Genomic DNA, 17716 nt, shown 5'->3' with positions numbered 1-17716 from the left:
ACTGTTCTTCAGGCTCAGTTCTATGCTACGCCGTTTGGTCTCGATCATGAATTCACCACATCCGAAACGATTCATACCACTGAAGGAGGGCAAGCATAGCTTTCCTGCCGACACACCCAGACTTCGAGGAGTGGTCTTTGACATGGATGGCACCCTTTGGTAAGATCTGCACCCACAGTCTCACTCTACTCTTATTTCATGGCTCCGAGGTTTCCCGCACATGACCTTGACTCACATATCTTGTACAAACGAATACTCGATGATACTATTTGCTCCGCTATCCGATGTGGTCAAAACAAATAGAAGCTGGTTCATCTTTGCATTTATACTATTCTCAACATGTTAAGAGGAGTTGGCGCAACGAATGCATCGCTAATCCAGTATATAGCGAGCCTCAAACATACATGTTCAAGGAAATGAGAGATGTTTTAGGAATTACAAAAACAACAGACATACTCGAGCACATCGATACTCTCCCCAAATCAGAACAAGGGACTGCCCTTGAGTCTATACGCAATATTGAGCGCGAAGCCATGAAGGCCCAGACCCCTCAACCAGGCCTGATGACTCTGATGGCGTACCTCGACGCCAATGCCATCCCCAAGGCGATATGCACCCGCAACTTCGATGTCCCTGTTCAAAACCTTATGGAGAAGTTTCTCGAAGGCTCTCGCTTTCATCCCATCGTGACACGAGACTTCCGTCCACCCAAACCTGACCCTGCGGGTATCCTGCACATTGCTAAGAATTGGGGCTTACACGGCGAATCTGGCGAGGGTGACGCCAGTGGTCTTATCATGGTGGGCGACTCCATCGACGACATGACCGCAGGCAGAAAGGCTGGCGCGGCTACTGTATTGCTCGTGAATGATGTGAATCGAGCATTGGCTGAACATGCCCACACTGATCTGGTCATTACTACGCTGGATGAGCTCGTTGATATCCTTGAACAAGGCTTCGTGGGGAGAGACGCTGGTCCGGAATAGCAAGAAGTCGACACGAGCCCTTGTCAGTTCACAGATGTTAATCGCAACTTGTCACACCCCTTTCGCCCGATTTCTGATCTCACGGTGCCAACTCAACCACGAATTGATTTAATTTAGGTTTCCTATATCGGCCCGGTTTCTGTACATGATTCTCCTCCACACTAGACACAGCAGATAGACTCTCGGGTATCGAGATCAATAGATCTTTGCCTCCTCAAATCTAAACCAGGTCCTTGGGTTTTGAAGAAGGTATATGAAGCGATTTAAATGTAGTGATCTAGCCAGAGACCACCGCAGGTTTCAAAACAGTGCGCCGAGATATGCTAAATGATCTTCAGGGTTAGGCCGCTGTCCCAATATTTTCGGTAAGGGTGTCCCGGGAGATGCAGCTTCAGGGAACAATCCGAAAACATAGCCTTAAGATACATTGTATCCAGGGTTTGGTGGTAACCCAAACGTTGCCTGTCTGCGGTTCTCCCTGCGTAGCTCATCGGGAGTCTCTTTTCGAGGTGGCGGAGGGGGAAGAGGTCCGCCTGGCGGTGCTGGTCGAACAGGTAAGCTAAAGGTAGCAGCGTTCGCGCTCACAGGACCAGCACTGTCAGGATATCCTGAAACCTTGGGAATAGAATTCGTGGTGACAACTCTGGGTCCAAGTCCGGGGTGAGCCGAAGCTGGTGTGCGTGAGGAAGGGTATCCGTTGCGAGGCGGCGATCGGCTCTGGCCAGAGCCATACTGATCACGAGGAGAGATAATACCAGCGCCGCCGATTGGGATCTCGCCAGAAGTGGGAGTGTGAGACCGTTCTTCGGGTTGGGCTGATGCCTGTGTCTGCTGGGACTGGGTGGGCGAGTCGCTTGAGCGCAGAAGATCCTGGGTTGCAGGAGAGAGCTGAGGCGCTAGGTGGGATTTTCTATTGTCACGCTCCATCATACCGACAGCCCACTCTCTAAGATCAACTGGTGTACGCTTGGCGGCTTGTACAAAGTGGTCACGGTCCTGACAACGTTAGTACAGGTCAAATCAAACAATATTGGAAATCTGTCTTACGAATAGCTCCTGGGGGGTTGGTCGACGTTCAGGCTCCTTGTAAAGACACTTCTGAATCATATCATCAAGAATGCTAGGGAAAGCATCGCTCTTTGGAAGCTTGGGGGCTGGTTCGTGAACAATCTGTTGAAGCAAATCCAGAATACCTGCGGGAGCGCAATCGCCATCTGAGAGTTGCTCACTGGCAGCAAAAGGAAATTTGCCAATAGCAAGTTCCATGATGCTCAGACCAAAACTCCAGACATCTGACTTGACGGTATACTTCTCACCCTGGATTCTTTCGGGTGCCATGTAAGTGGAAGTTCCGACAAAAGTGTCAGCGATAGAATTGACAAGCTCGCCAGAAACACCGAAATCGCAAAGCTTGATCGAACCCCTCGAGTTAACGAGAATATTGGATGGCTTAATATCACGATGCATGATGTGGTGCTTTGTGTAGAGGTATGTCAGACCACCCAGAGTTGCTTCTGCAATTTTACCCAGAACATCGACTCGGACGGGGCCAAAAACTCTCGAGACTCGATCAAGGGAACTGGTCTTGTGTCAGCTATCATGCCGTGATGGGTGCGCCATATCGAACTGACCCCACATCCATATATTCCATACACATTATAACATCGTTATTTGGGGTCAAGAAAGCACCGTAGAATGTCACGATGTAGTCAGAGTGGCAGCCGTGCATAATCTGGAGTTCTCGAACGATTCGCTTCCGTATTTCTCGCTTGGCCTCCACATGAATAACCTGAGGAATATGTTAACAGGAAACCCCTTGATCCCGTGACAGAGAATACAGACCTTGCGAGCCATGACAGTTCCTGTTGTTAGGTGCTTCACTTTGCTGACCGTACCACCGTTACCAGATCCCAACTCCTTGAGAATTTCGAGATCCTCGGGTCTTAGGTCCAGCTTGTATTCAATACCGATCTCCAACTGTTCATCTTTACCTGCATCTTGGCTTCCGCTGTACTCATGATGGTTGGTTTCGGCGGTTGGTGGGGGTCGAGGGGCAGCCGCTTTGAGTGCAAGTCCTTTGACGTTCTTGCGCTTCATAGAGCGTGGAGCAAATGGGTCGGCCATTCTGGATAGTAGAGCGCGAAATTTAGCTCGGTTGATGAAAGAGGCTCGAAGACCGAAAGGCTCGCCGGGTGCTGCAAAAGCCGAAGATTTAATCGGACTGGTCTTATCGTGTAGTTACTGACAAAGGGTGGACGGCTTCCGATGTTTAGAACAGAAGAGTCACCGCACCAGGCCGCAAAGAATATCGATCCGGCCAAGCAGTCGTAAGAGCTGCTCGTGGTATCCAAGCTTGAATAGACGCAGTTCGGGTGAAGCGTCTTGTCCTTGCCTGCCGTCGAGATGATGCGAGCGATGGCAGACGTTGATTTCGGGCCGTAGCGAGAAGCCTTGATTCTATCGCTAAGAATCAAGGACGTCGATGGCGATGATAATAAAAATGGACAACACAGAAAAAAAACCCTTTGACCAGAGTCGATCGTGGTTTATCAGGGGCGTCTATGCAAAGCGTCGCTGAAGATTGCGAATGGGGGATTTGTCCCGGTCTCTTTCACAGCTTCTGGCTGGTTAGGCGCGGACAGTGGAGGGCGGGGTCTAGCCGGCGACAACGTGACGGGAGTGGCTGGAGTTGCGCTCTGAGGGAGTTGGAGGCGCAACAAACCACAAAAGAGAGGCAGAGCTGGGCGGTAAGACGAGATGGGGGAAAGAGGGGAACGGGAGAATTTGGCGAGGAGATGTGATCACGACTTTTTAAAACCATGAAGGGTGTAAGGAGTTACAGCAACGGCCTGTCGGATTTGAAATTATGTACCTGAAATCTAGTGGGCCATTCATTCGCCATAAGGGGACACCATGGAGTACAGACACGGAGGTCAGCATCCATTGTCCATTAATACGGAGTAATTATTGTACGTCTCCCTACGAGGTGAGGCCTGAGCCTGAGTTCAACGTTCAGGAGGCGCCATGCCCTGTCTGTCTGGGTACCTTACGTAGGAACCTAGGCTAGGCCGAGATGGCTACTGGCCAAAAACTCGGAACTTGAGACACTTCACGCCTCGAGCTCCGTACAGTTATCGATTCATAATCATGATAAGATGGTGGTCGTCGGTTTGGTGATATCTTTTGTCCAAACTGATACAGCATAATTCCCTACCTACTCAGCTCAGGTGTTCTGAACCTGTAAAAACATCTCTCAAATAATTTGTGGCAGTCGCAATATTACTCGCCCTGGATAGGTACTATAGAAGTGCAGAAAGCTCCAACATTATATATTAGCAGATTAGGTAGTCTGCAAGTAGCATATCCGACACTAGTCATAGGCAGACCTTCAATATCTCACAAGAATTTGCAATGGTCTGATCTTGAGAAGAGGAATGTGCCCGACCCATGGCAACATTTGTAAATGAATTACAAAGTAATTAAAACAGGGATGGGATAAAAAAGTAATCGAGGCATGAGAACAGACGATGGATCAGACACTGGGCGATTCAAACATGTTTATAACAACACTTGGGCCACTAAGGATAACCAGCACAGTACAGTTAGGAGAGAAGTTCGAATGGTATATATACGAACATGCCTGCATAAGGTACCTAATGAAAGGGCGAAGTACGTCAAAAGAAATATGATAATGCTGTTAATAATCAAAAAGTTTGCAATCAATCGAGCTGTATCTGAGTTCCTTACCTGAGAAACGGAGTAGTAGGTAGGAGTGGCGTTGGTGGTTGCTGTTCAATCACCCGCTGGTCGGAAGCGGATTATCATGCCACCGCGTTTGCATCCTTGCCAGGCGCGACAAGGCTGCACGTGTAGCTCTGCAGCGCATCGCCAAAAAATCCTAAATACCCGAAGCTTTCCAACAAAAGCACATATAATAATTCTCTTTTCTTGTCATCTTTTTTAAATCTGCAGCGAAAAGGCCCGGGGCTCCAATCACTCGTTCTTTCGGAGTTCTCTCGAATCGCCGATAACTTAAGCAGACAAAGAAAGCTTTGTTGCCTGCTTGGCAGCATCGCAACTCGCCAAGATGAGCAACAGTATGCGCGACTTGATATCCGGCGAGGCCGAAATTGATGACGAGGAAGAGGACGAGTCCTTTGATGAAGGTGGTGAGGAGCGCAGACGAAAGGCTGCAGTGGAAGACTCCAGTGAGGAGGAGGAAGATGATGACGATGAGGAAGAGGCTCGCAAGGTCCGTATTGTCATAAACTATGCGAAAAGACACACTGTCTAACTCCTTAATTACAGGTCCGCGAAGGCTTTATTGTTGATGAGGATGAGGACGAGGAAGAAGGCGGCGAATCAGATGGCGATGTGCGTCCCGTTCACAAACGAAAGCGAAAACATCGCGATCGTGAAGAGGAGGCACAGCTTGATGAAGAAGATCTGGATCTCATCGGTGAGCAATTCGGCGAGCGTCCCAAGCCCCAAACACAGGTAAGTTTTCCCTGGCGCTACTTGAACTACCATGACCTAGTAGCATCCCCTGACTTCGTCTTTAGTCCAAGTTCAAGCGCCTCAAGCGTGGCTACCGCGACGAAGAAAGGGGAAACCAACGCCGTGGCCTGGACGATATCTTCTCGGACGAAGATGAAGACGCAAGCGAGCAGCGACCTTACGGCAGATCGTACCGCCAAGCCGACGAATTCGACGATTTCATCGAAGAGGATTTCCCTGAAGACCCTGAGGAATTAGAACAACAACGAGAAGATGCGGAGGTTGCTCGCCCCAGAGACCGCGTCATTGGAAATATCGCCGATACTGGTAATCTCGATAAGGATGCCTTGGACGATATGGAGGCCATCTTCGGTAATGGCGAAGACTACGATTGGGCGCTGCAAATGGAAGAGGAAGAGGAAGATCGTGAAAGAGAGGAACAGGCCATTGAGCTGAAGGACGTATTCGAGCCATCGCAACTTAAAGAGAAGCTCTTGACCGACGAAGATAACGAGATTCGTTTCACCGACGAGCCCGAGCGATTTCAACTCGACCGGAAAACCTTCAAGACTCTTCAGCTTACTGCAGAGCAGTTTAGGGAGGAGGCAAGATGGATCACGAACCAGTTGTGGCCAAAGAAGGGTTTGGCGGCCGACCTCCAGATCCCATTCGGCAAAGCTGTTGGCAAGGTCCTCGAATTCTTCATTGTTGACGAAGTTGAGGTGCCTTATGTGTTCCAGCATCGCAAAGACTACCTACTTCACACCAGAAAGACACGGAATCCGAATCGTGATGACCCTGATGCACCAGAGTACGTCATCAGCGCAGACAAGCTCTTGAACCAAGACGACCTTTGGAAGATTTTGGAGTTGGACATAAAGTTTCGTTCTTTTGTGGACAAGAGAAATGCTCTCGAGAAGACCTTTGAAAATCTCAAAGGATTGGCAATTCACGACACAATTGTGGAGGAGATGATTCCAGAGGCGACGACCATGGAAGAACTTCAAGATTTGCAAGACTATTTGCAGTTCCAGTACGGTCCACAGCTCAAGGACCTCGCTGCTATGGCTGGAAACCTCTCGTTAACAAAACGGCCCGGCTCAAAGTCAAATCTGCTTGAACGAGTGCGCCAAGGCAAGGCCTATAGCTTCGTCCGTGCTTATGGAATCTCAGCGGATCAGCTTGCCAAGAACGCCTTACGACATGGAAAGAAGATCACTCCTGATGATGACGCTCAGTATCCCATGGACCTGGCTGACAGTTTGGTCGACGACAACTTCGACACAGGCGACCAAGTTATTAACGCAGCTCGACAGATGTATTCTGAAGAATTGTTTGCTAGCCCGAGGATGCGCAAACATTTTCGAAATTCCTACTACCAAGCTGCTGAAATCAGCTGTCGGCGAACTGAGAAGGGGCTACGTAGAATCGATGATTCTCACCCGTACTACGAGATCAAGTATTTGCAAAACCAGGCCATTGCTGATCTAGTCCACCAACCAGAGCTTTTCCTGAAGATGATGAAGGCTGAGGAGGAAGGCCTTGTCACTATAAAGCTTGATATGCCAGCTCGATATGATTTCCGGAGACAACTTTATCAGGAGTTCGAGTCTGAGAATTTCAGTGACCGGGCAGAGCAGTGGCGGGAAGAACGCAAGAAAGTACTTGACCTTGCATATCCCAAACTCGAAAGGATTATTGCAAAGAACGTCAAAGAGGTCATTCGAACTTTCTGCCAAGATGAGGTGCTCAAGATGTGTCGAGAAGAATATGCAAAACGGCTCGATCAGGCACCCTACAAACCAAAGGGCATGATACTGGGCACCACGCCTCGTGTCCTAGTTCTTTCCAATGGCATGGGCGATCCTGCCCGCGATCCCATCTGCTGGGCATGGGTTGAGGAAGATGGTCGTGTGATTGAGCAAGGAAAGCTCGGGAACCTTGCCAGAGATGAGCGCCAACGAGAAGAGTTCGAGGAGCTTGTCAAGCGTCGTCGACCCGATGTGATTGGCGTTAGCGGTTGGTCTGCTGAGACGACTAAGCTGGTACGTGACTTGGAGAGCCTTGTCAACGAGAAGGGTCTTATGGGCCCTGAGTTTGAGGACCCAGACACCAATGACTATCGAACAGAGCCACTGGAAGTTGTGGTGGTCAATGATGAGGTCGCTCGTTTGTACAAGGACAGCCCTCGTGCACTTGCTGAGCACCCAAGTCTGAATCCTGTGACGAGGTACTGCGTTGCTCTGGCGCGATATATGCAGAACCCTATGAAGGAATATGCTGCTCTCGGCAAAGACGTTGCCTCCATTTCTTACCACCCTTGCCAAAACCTTCTCCCACCCGATAAACTAGCCAAATACCTCGACTCCGCCATGGTTGACATGGTCAACCTCTGCGGTGTTGATATCAACGAGGCCATGAACGATTCCTATACCGCCAACCTTCTTCCTTACGTGTCTGGATTGGGTCCCCGCAAGGCAACAAGTGTCATCAAGGCCATCAACGCGAATGGCGGTGCTGTGGGTACAAGGGATGAGCTTGTGGGTGATCCAGATAGTGGCAAGCTGCCTGTCGTTGGCCCCAGAGTTTGGAACAACTGCGCCAGCTTTCTGTTCATCGAATACGAGGCTACAAACCCTGCTTCGGACCCCCTAGACAACACACGAGTTCACCCCGAAGATTACGAGCTCGGACGTAAAATGGCTGCCGATGCTCTTGAGCTTGATGAAGAGGACGTCAAAGCCGAAACTGACGAGAATGGGCCCGGGGCGATTGTCCGCAAGCTGTTCAAGCAGGATGAACAAGACAAGGTCAACGAGCTCGTCCTGGAAGAGTATGCAGAGCAATTGGAGAGAAACTACAGCCAGCGCAAGCGAGCTACGTTGGAAACAATTCGTGCCGAACTCCAGGCGCCCTATGAAGAACTTCGCCGGAATTTTGCTCTCCTGTCAGCATCCGAGATCTTCACCATGTTTACTGGTGAGACCAAGCAGACTCTATGCGAAGGCATGATTGTACCCATCAATGTGCGGGTCGTGAAGGATGACTTCGCCATTGTTAAGCTCGACTGTGGTATCGAAGGCCGTATTGAGGGTCATGAAATCAACCATCGTTCGTCCATTAAGGATGCCCTGGCCTCCGGACAAACGACGCAGGCAAAGATTTTGGACATCAATTATAAAGACTTTATGGCCAAGCTGTCAATGCGGGATGAAACTCTACGTATTCCGTACAAGCGCCCAATCAACCTCGGCCGAGATGGGTGGGACTACGCCCTTGAAGCAGCAGATAAAGAGGAATTGCGAGAAAAGGACAAGACCACAGGACGAACCCAGCGCGTTGTCAAGCACCCCAATTTCAAACCGTTCAATGGCCTGCAAGCAGAAGAATATCTGGGTTCGCAACCCAACGGTGAGGTTATCATTCGACCCTCATCCAAGGGTAACGATCATCTGGCAGTGACCTGGAAGGTCGCGGATGGTGTTTACCAACACATTGACGTCCTTGAGATGCAGAAAGAAACAGAATTCTCGGTCGGCAAGCTGCTGCGCGTTGGCGGCAAATATACGTATACTGACCTAGACGAGCTGATCGTGGAGCACGTCAAAGCCATGGCGCGTAAAGTTGAAGAACTGATGCGACACGATAAGTATCAGAACCGATCCCGGGGAGAGACGGGTAAGTTCCCACACAGCCTGGTGCTCGCAGACACAAGATATGATGCTAACGATAGATGTAGAAAAATGGCTCACGACGTACATCGACGCCAATCCCAACCGATCGGCTTACGCGTTCTGCATTGACACAAAGCATCCCGGATACTTTTGGTTGTGCTTCAAGGCCAGTAGGTCAGCCAGGGTGATTGCATTGCCGGTGCGCGCAATTCCACAAGGGTTTGAGCTCAAGGGGTATCAATATCCTGACATGCGAGCGTTATGCAACGGATTCAAGCTGCGTTATCAGAATGAGTTCTCCAAGATGGGTCACCGGTAGGAAAAGGGGGCCTATTCTTGTAATATGCATAGGTGATATGCTGAGAGGGGGAGGGAGAAATGTATTTGTTTGATTACGCAGAGTGAGCATTTTCTGGGACGAGGATGACGCTGCAGTTGTATCATTGAGGCGCAAGTCGACGATATTTCTTTATTAAATAAGCAAAGGGGGTTTATTAGATGCCGTCTCGATACGGCGAAGATAGGGGGGGGAACAGCAATTAAGAGAACCCAATTTGACGCATACTTAATGAGTCTCAATAGCTAAGCAACACAGCCATATGAGATAACATGGGCTTCAATGTTAACTGATAGTGAATGATCTACCTAGTCTAGGCATTGGATCCATGATAACCCCGTTGCCGCGAGTGAGAGAAAACCTGGTGGGTAGGCATCCAGACAGGCTACTTGATAGAAGTACAAGTATGTTGCTTGGCCACGCCAACAAAGAGACTATAATAATATGTATACATAGGAGTTGTCCTAGTGGTTGAAGGACAGCTCGTTCCGGCTTATTCTCAAGGGCGGTACGAGGGGAAGACTCCCGCCCCGTACACTTATGGACTTCTTGCGAACTTGACCAGCCCTAGGCTCCATAGCAAATGTCAGATTTATCTAATATACATTCTGATAACCTTTCTCTCTCATATTGTTGGTACACAGAGCTGGTCATCGCTCCTTTGTCACCCAAGTGGTTCTTGATGGCCTGAGCTGTGAAGTTGGCCTTGTCTGGCAATACGGCAATAAGATGGAGCAGTGGGGAAGGTCACAAGACCTCAACCTAAGTCTTTGGCGGCGTTTCTGGAATCGAGAGGATCCTACTCAGGGTTTCCATTCGGGTCACGAGAAGCAGGCATGTCATGAGTAGCGAGCAATATGGATACAGAAGCCCCCTCAAGTACGCCGAAAACGGATTCAAATCACCGATGAGTGTTGAGAAGGGCTCCGAATTCAATTGGCGTCTGCGATTGGCGGGTTTCGGTGATAACTAAATATGTATACAAAATGGGCCGATAAGGAGGGGGTCATGTGCTCTCCAGCTTCATGTTAGCACTGAGTCGGTCCTTGTTGAGATCCATTGATCGCTGGGGGCTGAGTCGAGCAGACACGACGTCGGGGCGGTATCGGAGATGGTAAAGTTGTACCTGTAGGTAGACCTGGCATACCATTTCCCCTACAAGCCTGATTTTTTGAGATTCACGATTCCTCCAGGGATGAACGTATGTATAATTCATCTTCTTTCAGCCATATATTGTGGGGCCGAGTTCAACGTAAGACGTATGTATCAACAATTGTTTGACACCCATGGCTCCCAGGCTCCCTATTGTGTGATTGTATGTCTTGTCTGTGCGTGAACCATAAGGTAGGTACAAGTAGTTATCCAAAGGCGGAGTATCGCAGCACATATCTTGCAGTCAAAAGTTTCCTTGTGCCATTTCCCCTGTTCCAATGGGCTTTCCTTGCCCATCGATCCAAGCCATTTCTACATACTGCGGTTGGCATATCACTTATAGAGCCGCCGGTACCTGCGTGTCTTACTGGCTTACCCCAGATCTGGTCCCATAATTATAAGCGGGATTGTCACTCATGACTTTGTGGGGTCAAGCCGTCAGCCTCTGGGCCACCTGCAGCCAAAAGCCAAGGAAGAGCCAAAGACTCATAAGACATGTGCTGATTGTAGAAACATCCATTGCACTGGACAGTGAGGTCAGCCCCATGCCAAAGAGTTGTTGCACATCAAGGATGGTGATAATTAAGTCTGCACCATACAGAATGGAGGTTCAAAGTTCACGAATCCGGGGTCCTTGCATTTCAGCATCGGTATTAGTGTTTGTGGAAACCCAATGGTCAAAGGCACTGGAGCATGGCATGGCCCCTCTTTGCCTCGGGAGGTTAGAGGAGGCCAGGGGCTAGATTCAATTCCACTCATTGATCTGGAGAGATGACACAGAGAGCGATAGCATGATGGAATTGAACAGGTATGTGCTTTCCACGTCTGTGTCATTCAGTTGAAGTCTCACTTGAAATCAGACAGTCTGTCTACCAGTCTACTTGGTTCTTTTACAAATGGAATGCTGGAAGATGGCTCCCGCAGTAGGTGCCTACTAAGCTGGTTGTAACGTGCTTTAAGCTGTACCTACTCCATAGCACGTTAAACTGTAGCTTGGTAGGTGTTGTTGGACCAGAGAGTTCGGCCAGCGGCTGCTTGCGCATAGGTACTTGTAGGTGGTCACGCGATAGGCGGTCGGGATGGGACATGCGAGGTCCACTTATTAGTATTCATCAGCACAGCAAGGTGGAGAGGTGGGTCCCTGCACTGGGTGAATCTGCACGCCTGGTCTTTCCATGATGGACCATGATGAAGCAAGGTCAATCAAGTCAGTCCATGAGCTTGGCCCCTCCGTCTCTCGTCTTTGCTCTCCTTGATTCGCAATTGTCCAATTGAAAGCCTGTCATCCGTTGGGAAGCTGCCGTAGCTTCCCCTCGTGTAAAATGATGCTGGGTAGGCGGGAAGGAGCATCGGACTGCAATGAGCTGATTGGACACAATGTGATGCCATCACGCATCGTCCCTCGCGTGACTGTCGGGATATAAAGGCAAGACCCCCTTCCAAGCAAGCAGGTTCCTAGATCACAGACAAATCCTCTTGCTTCGTCTTGAATTATCACTTCTACACAATTGAAGATCCTGCCATCACAACCCATCTTTCTCTTACGCAATATTCACCCATAAATAACCATCCCCTCATCCAAAGTCAACTGAGTCCTTGACAATCTATCTACCTACTCCGAGATTCAACACCACCTCTTTCAATTTCACGCCAACTCACGCATCCTAACTCGACCGCGTGCTATAGAATCTCCCGGTGCCAGTTCTAAAATATTTCCGCTGCTCAAAAGTGAGTTCCTCAAATCCTTCACAGTCTTGTCGATCCTCTCCCAGGTACTACTCTTCCTGCTCCCCCCTTTCTCCGTATAGCAACTTATATACACGGAGTACTTGGTCACCCCGCACCTGGCGTAGCTTAGGTAGACTCCAGAGGAGGGCATGCTCATGTTCACTGGCGAGTGCCGTTGGTGACGTTTGGCCCGCCGTCCAATCCGTTTAAAAGCAGATGAGCTCCCCTTCCAATTCTCGCGCACCTCAACCCCTCCTTCCATCATTCATCATCCTGGTCATCAATCTACATCTTTCATCTCGCATACCATCAAAATAACACCTCTTCTTCATATCACCTTGACATACAATCCAAAAGTCAGCCTATGACCACTTCTTTGTCATGCCATGGTACTAACAGGTACTGCTCACAGTGACCCGATCTCACAAGGCCAACGACCGTGACCACAAGGGTATTGCCGAGGGAACCGCACTCCCCACGGAAAATGTCCCTCGTTTCTTTGGCAAGAACGGTTTTGCCGATGTCGACCCAAAGAAGGTGAAGAAAGACGGCTCTGGTCGAGGCAACTGGTATGTTAGCCCAATGCAACCCATGTCGCTGTCTCCACATTTCACTTACACGACCTGCAGGGGAACCGTCAACGACGACATCGCTGACGAACAATTCACCTTCACAAACACTAGACGCCGCTCCAACAGCAGCAGCTTCTCTCACCACGTGAGCGACCTCAAGACCAAGTTTGAGGTCAACGAGCCCGAGCCGGTCTTTGAGGAGTCACTTCACGGCCCCGAGGAAGAAGACCACGAGGATCTCTCAAAGACCGACTCTTCCGAGAGCGGTCGGTCCTCATCCTAATCAGATTATCGAGTCCTTGTCAAGAGATTGATAGTCACTGCTTGCTGTCATACATACGATGGCAGAAGCATCTTTGAGGGTTCACATGTATTGGAATTGCGACGCGAGCTTGATCTTTGCTTTACAACTACGAAACGACACGAGACTAAACGAATGAAATAACAGAAACCAAACTGCCTTGTGGTGAGGTCACCGGATGAAATGCTTGGGGAATATGGAAAGGGATATCGGCGGAATTGTTGAAACCCTCGTGACTTACTCAGATCTCTACGTGGATCATGCATGGTTTATGGCCGCCTGCGAAAGTATGATTTCCAGCGGAACAATGTATTACTGTATAACTATCTTAACTTTCGCACCAAAGCGAACAACAAGTCTGTTCATAGCCGAAATTAGGCACAGCTAATATTATCAGATGCCTCTTCAGTTTGAACAGCTTATAAGTTACGGGAAGAAGTCTCCCACGCGTTCAACTCCTACATAAAAATCATCTTAAATTATCAGGCTTTTATTTAATCAAGGAGTCCTTGAAACCCTCAGATTGATTGTGCGTCGGTAACCACTTTGTTAATCGATTATCAGGTTTATTCATGACAATGCCAGGAAAGCAAAACACTGAGTGCCGCCTACAAACATCCATATCTAGCACTGGGAGCAGTCGGTTTGCGCTCGAGCGTGCTGAGTTCTACGCAGGGTCAAGTTATGGTACAACTCACTCGCTTCGGTGATTATTAGGCCGAGGTCCTCCTTCCTTATGGCTGTAAATATCAAGAAAGCCTCGAACGTAGGAACGACCGGGTTTGTTATCCTGCATACATTTGTAACATAAATTCGGGTCGGTGGCATTGGCGTCTTTGTCCCTAAATCTGCTGCACTTTGCTTGCCGCCGTTCTTTGGTGGAGTGCGACTCCGTCACCATCCCGATTGATTCAGACGCGGGGAAGCTATCCCTGCACATTACACTGCTAAGCTCAGCCACCAAGGCTGATCGAATAGGCCGGATAAGGCTACTTCATGGTCCGTGCTTGCTCTCCTTGCTCATAATTTTTGCGAAAGTTTGTGGCGGCAAGGCTGTGATCGCAATTGTATCTCAGTTATCGACCGTATCTGCCTGTATCAGTACAAAATCACGATTTCCTAAATACTGTTCCTAAGTCGGAAAGAACCAGAGAACAAATCTTATATACAAGCCCTTATCCTCTTCTCAATTGATTCACCACTTTCAGGCGGCCTGGATTGGCGAAGCGCACCGCGACACATAATTCAAGATGCCCATTCCTCCAGCGTACCACGAATCCCTTCCTTGTAAGTGTCATTCATCTCTGAGTCCCGCTTACTCATTCCTTTGCTAACTGACCTCTAGATGTTGACCAGGAACCGACTCCCGAAGCTCTGGCCGCAGCCCGTGACCTAATCGCCGCCGAAGCATCCTCTCAACCTCCCCTGCCGACTTCCAATCCAGAACCCTCCTTCACGCCCGCCATGATAGCCGAGCTTGAGCGCGTCTCCAAATCCACGCCCCTTGCACCGCTCGATTTAAGCCGTTACGAGGCTCCTTCTCCCAGCGCCCCTCCAGCGACCGCCCTGCCCGCTGCCGCCATCGCACATAGCTACCTCTCCTCACGTCTCACAAACCTCGAGCTTCTAGAGAAGTGGGGAAAGAACGCTTGGCTCTTAGGGAACCATGGGCTGGAGGCAGAGCTCCAGGCATTGGAGCGTGAACTTGCTGCTGCTAAGCGTGAAATCGATATCGTGAACCTAGAGAGGCAGAAGAGGCAGAACGCTGTAGGGGCTGAGATCAAGACACTGGATGATACTTGGCGCACTGGCGTCGGTCGGGTGCTAGAAACTGAAGTTGCGGTTGAAGAACTTCGCAGGAAGATTCGGGAGGAGCTCGCGCGGAGGGCCACAGACGGTCAGGAGCAGTAACTAGTACCCAGGTACGCTTACCATGGGATACATAGAGGCGGACTGATCGGTTCGTAGGATTTTCCTCATCAACTCAGGCGTTTTGATACCAACATTATCTTTTCAATAGAGCCTTTAATAAAGGAAGCCACACAGACTAAAGTCACACGGAATTTCCCTAATTTAACAGATTGCTCGTCAATGGCTACTTCTAATCTCAGTCTCGTCGCCTTCTACTGCTCATGGTGTGAAGAGATATAGCTTAATGATATTGATATCGACCAAGGTCTCTGATCATTAGCAATACTTGTTCCAAGGAAGCGAAGGTGGTAGAAAACCTCACAAAACGCCATGTCAAAGTCAACTCCTCCGTCGTCCATTTCAATCCAACCCGAGGCGCATCGCCATCAACATTTACACCCAACCAGCACAAGGCGAACCCAACAGCACTACTAAGACCAGTGGCTGAGATTACCGGCGTGTCCAATAAACCTCAGTTTGATGCTTTCATATATCTTCCCTGTTGACTTAGCCGGTGTGGAGAGGGTCCATCTCTTCGACACCGGTTGCAACACCCTGATACTTGGTCCTTCGTAAGATGCCCTCTACAGGACCCAAAAGTCGCTGGAAAGCGTTCTTGCCCAGACTGCCAACCTTGACTGGAGACGTAGCAACGATACTAGCTGCTCGCGGAGCGTCATTAAGCAGGGCAAGCTCGCCGAAGTAATCGCCCTTCTTGTAATGGCGAACCTTGTTATCAGGCTGGCCAATGTAAGCATCTGCCTCACCACTCTCCAGAAGGTAGAATGCGTGGCCGGGGTCTCCTTCATTGATGATGACCTCGCCTGCCGCAAATTTCTTTGTTTCAAGGGCATCGGCAATTTTGGAGCGCTCGTATGGGTTCAAGCTTGCAAGAAGTGGAACTTCCTCAAGGAAGCTCTCATACATGCGCCTCCGAGCGAAGGTCGACTCCATAAGAATACGGCGGAAGGTAACACGGTCGAGTGCCCATACAGTGCAACCGGACTCAGCTGAGACAACCGTCGCAGCTCGAGGCGCATTGTACATCAGTGCCAGTTCTCCGAACGAACCACCAGCCTGAATGTTGCCGACTTGGTTACCCATGCCATCCGGACCGGGTTGAAGCGAACCACTAGGATTGACATATACGTCGAAAGATCCCTTCTCGACGACATAAAAATAATCCCCCGCATCACCCTGGCTAATAACCTACAACATCTTGTCAGACTTTCAATTCAACGTCGGGAATACGCTACTTACCTTGATACCTTTAGCTGGTATCGGCTTTTCAACAAGAGCCCCGAGGATCTGGGCGCTCTGTTCATCCTCGAGATGGCTGAAAAGAAAGTTTCCTTCAATAGCACGTTTAAGACGCTCAAGCTGGTCCGCAGACTTCTCGTGAAAAGGTGGTGACCAATTGTCATATGAATCAGCACTTGGCTTCAGAGATTCGGCAGAGACTGATGTTCGGCGACCAAAATTGTACTGAGCAGGGTAGCTATCGGGGTTTGGGAGGTTACGCGATGGGGGTGCCTCGGATGAAGAGTCACCCCCAAAGCCACCACCGAAAGGGCCAGAGAACATGGAAGCGGAGTCTGGCGAAGCCCCAAATCGAGGGTTTGTAGGAGATGTGATGGTATCGTTCTCATCTTCTTCGGCAACAGCATGAATGGCGTTATTCGTCCTCTTTCCCCTGTCTGTCCCAAAAGGGTTGCTGTTCTCCCCAAAGGGGCTGGAAAAGGGCCCAGACATGATTTAGAGTTGGAACAAAGTTTGTTTTCTTCAGATGTGTTATAAAGCTATCGACAAATAGCCAGAGAATCGATCCCTGTGAGTATTGAAGGTCAACGCAGGTGAGGGGTATCGCGGGGCGAATGAGGAGAGGTTACTCGTCGTCAGTTGTCTATTTTCGGGTTTAGTTAGCCTCTCAGTTTTGAAAATGTTTGCCATAGAAAATACATCGAGTAATGGGCGAATGTTGTCAAGGGTCAATGATTGGAAACAAGAGTGAACGAGGGATGTGCGAAAGAAATGAAGAGATAATAGTAAGTGGCAACGTGATGCTGCACAGGAATGATGTTCTGACTTACGGCTACTGAGGCGCTCTTATAGCCAAATCAACAAATGGATAGGCTTGTAGGAGTGTCAGAGAGAGCTGCAGCTGAAGCTTGGAACAAAAATCGATGGCATCTGGACGACAAGGGATGTTGCGTACAGGAAAAGTCCCGGGGGCAATGCGCTAGAGGTGAAGCTGGACGTGGGCTGCAATCCACGCTTGTAAAGTGACGTGTTGTGGCGGGGCCCATATCAAGACCCTGGTGCATAGCCCATGCACAGATCAAAGAACTGAAGCTATGGAGGACAAGGTGAAGGGGATGGTGAATCGTTGAAAGGAGCTCGAATTGGGGGATGGGTGCAGCAGCAGAGCTTGGGTATAAATTTCTATGTGTAGAGCCGGCCATCCTCGACGATTTCTCGTTGAATGGAGTGCCCAGACAGCTCTAAGCGCACAGCTCTTATAACCAAAGTTCCATTGCAACGGAAAGGGCAGGACATGA

At 49.6% G+C, this 17716-nt stretch overlaps 6 protein-coding genes across 6 annotated transcripts; 4 read left to right on the top strand and 2 right to left on the bottom strand.

Annotated features, from left to right (window-relative positions):
* Window positions 1-46: 46 nt before the first annotated feature.
* Window positions 47-986, top strand: FTJAE_5569 (HAD superfamily hydrolase; the record flags this gene model as incomplete). Its single annotated transcript, XM_037352090.1, has 2 exons — window positions 47-159; window positions 389-986. The coding sequence occupies 2 exons, from the start codon at window positions 47-49 to the stop codon at window positions 984-986; spliced, it is 711 nt and encodes a 236-aa protein (XP_037207303.1).
* A 417-nt stretch (window positions 987-1403) lies between these two features.
* FTJAE_5568 (MAP kinase kinase) lies at window positions 1404-3110 on the bottom strand (the record flags this gene model as incomplete). The annotated part of the gene is made up of 4 exons (XM_037352089.1): window positions 1404-1982; window positions 2034-2565; window positions 2618-2775; window positions 2829-3110. 4 exons carry the CDS (start codon window positions 3108-3110, stop codon window positions 1404-1406), a joined length of 1551 nt encoding a protein of 516 aa, XP_037207302.1.
* Window positions 3111-5073: 1963 nt separating this feature from the next.
* On the top strand, window positions 5074-9476 carry FTJAE_5567 (transcription elongation factor SPT6; the record flags this gene model as incomplete). Its single annotated transcript, XM_037352088.1, has 5 exons — window positions 5074-5238; window positions 5295-5483; window positions 5549-9161; window positions 9223-9327; window positions 9376-9476. The coding sequence occupies 5 exons, from the start codon at window positions 5074-5076 to the stop codon at window positions 9474-9476; spliced, it is 4173 nt and encodes a 1390-aa protein (XP_037207301.1).
* A 3284-nt stretch (window positions 9477-12760) lies between these two features.
* FTJAE_5566 (STF2) lies at window positions 12761-13229 on the top strand (the record flags this gene model as incomplete). The annotated part of the gene is made up of 3 exons (XM_037352087.1): window positions 12761-12763; window positions 12804-12943; window positions 13004-13229. 3 exons carry the CDS (start codon window positions 12761-12763, stop codon window positions 13227-13229), a joined length of 369 nt encoding a protein of 122 aa, XP_037207300.1.
* A 1268-nt stretch (window positions 13230-14497) lies between these two features.
* Window positions 14498-15158, top strand: FTJAE_5565 (BCAS2 family; the record flags this gene model as incomplete). Its single annotated transcript, XM_037352086.1, has 2 exons — window positions 14498-14534; window positions 14593-15158. 2 exons carry the CDS (start codon window positions 14498-14500, stop codon window positions 15156-15158), a joined length of 603 nt encoding a protein of 200 aa, XP_037207299.1.
* Window positions 15159-15665: 507 nt separating this feature from the next.
* FTJAE_5564 (cAMP-dependent kinase regulatory subunit) lies at window positions 15666-16910 on the bottom strand (the record flags this gene model as incomplete). Its single annotated transcript, XM_037352085.1, has 2 exons — window positions 15666-16367; window positions 16419-16910. The coding sequence occupies 2 exons, from the start codon at window positions 16908-16910 to the stop codon at window positions 15666-15668; spliced, it is 1194 nt and encodes a 397-aa protein (XP_037207298.1).
* Between the last annotated feature and the right edge of the window lie 806 nt (window positions 16911-17716).

Source organism: Fusarium tjaetaba (genome assembly GCF_013396195.1).
Source record: "Fusarium tjaetaba strain NRRL 66243 chromosome Unknown NRRL66243_c0000108, whole genome shotgun sequence".
Classification (NCBI taxonomy): domain Eukaryota; kingdom Fungi; phylum Ascomycota; class Sordariomycetes; order Hypocreales; family Nectriaceae; genus Fusarium; species Fusarium tjaetaba.
This window is presented reverse-complemented; position numbering and strand designations above follow the sequence as displayed.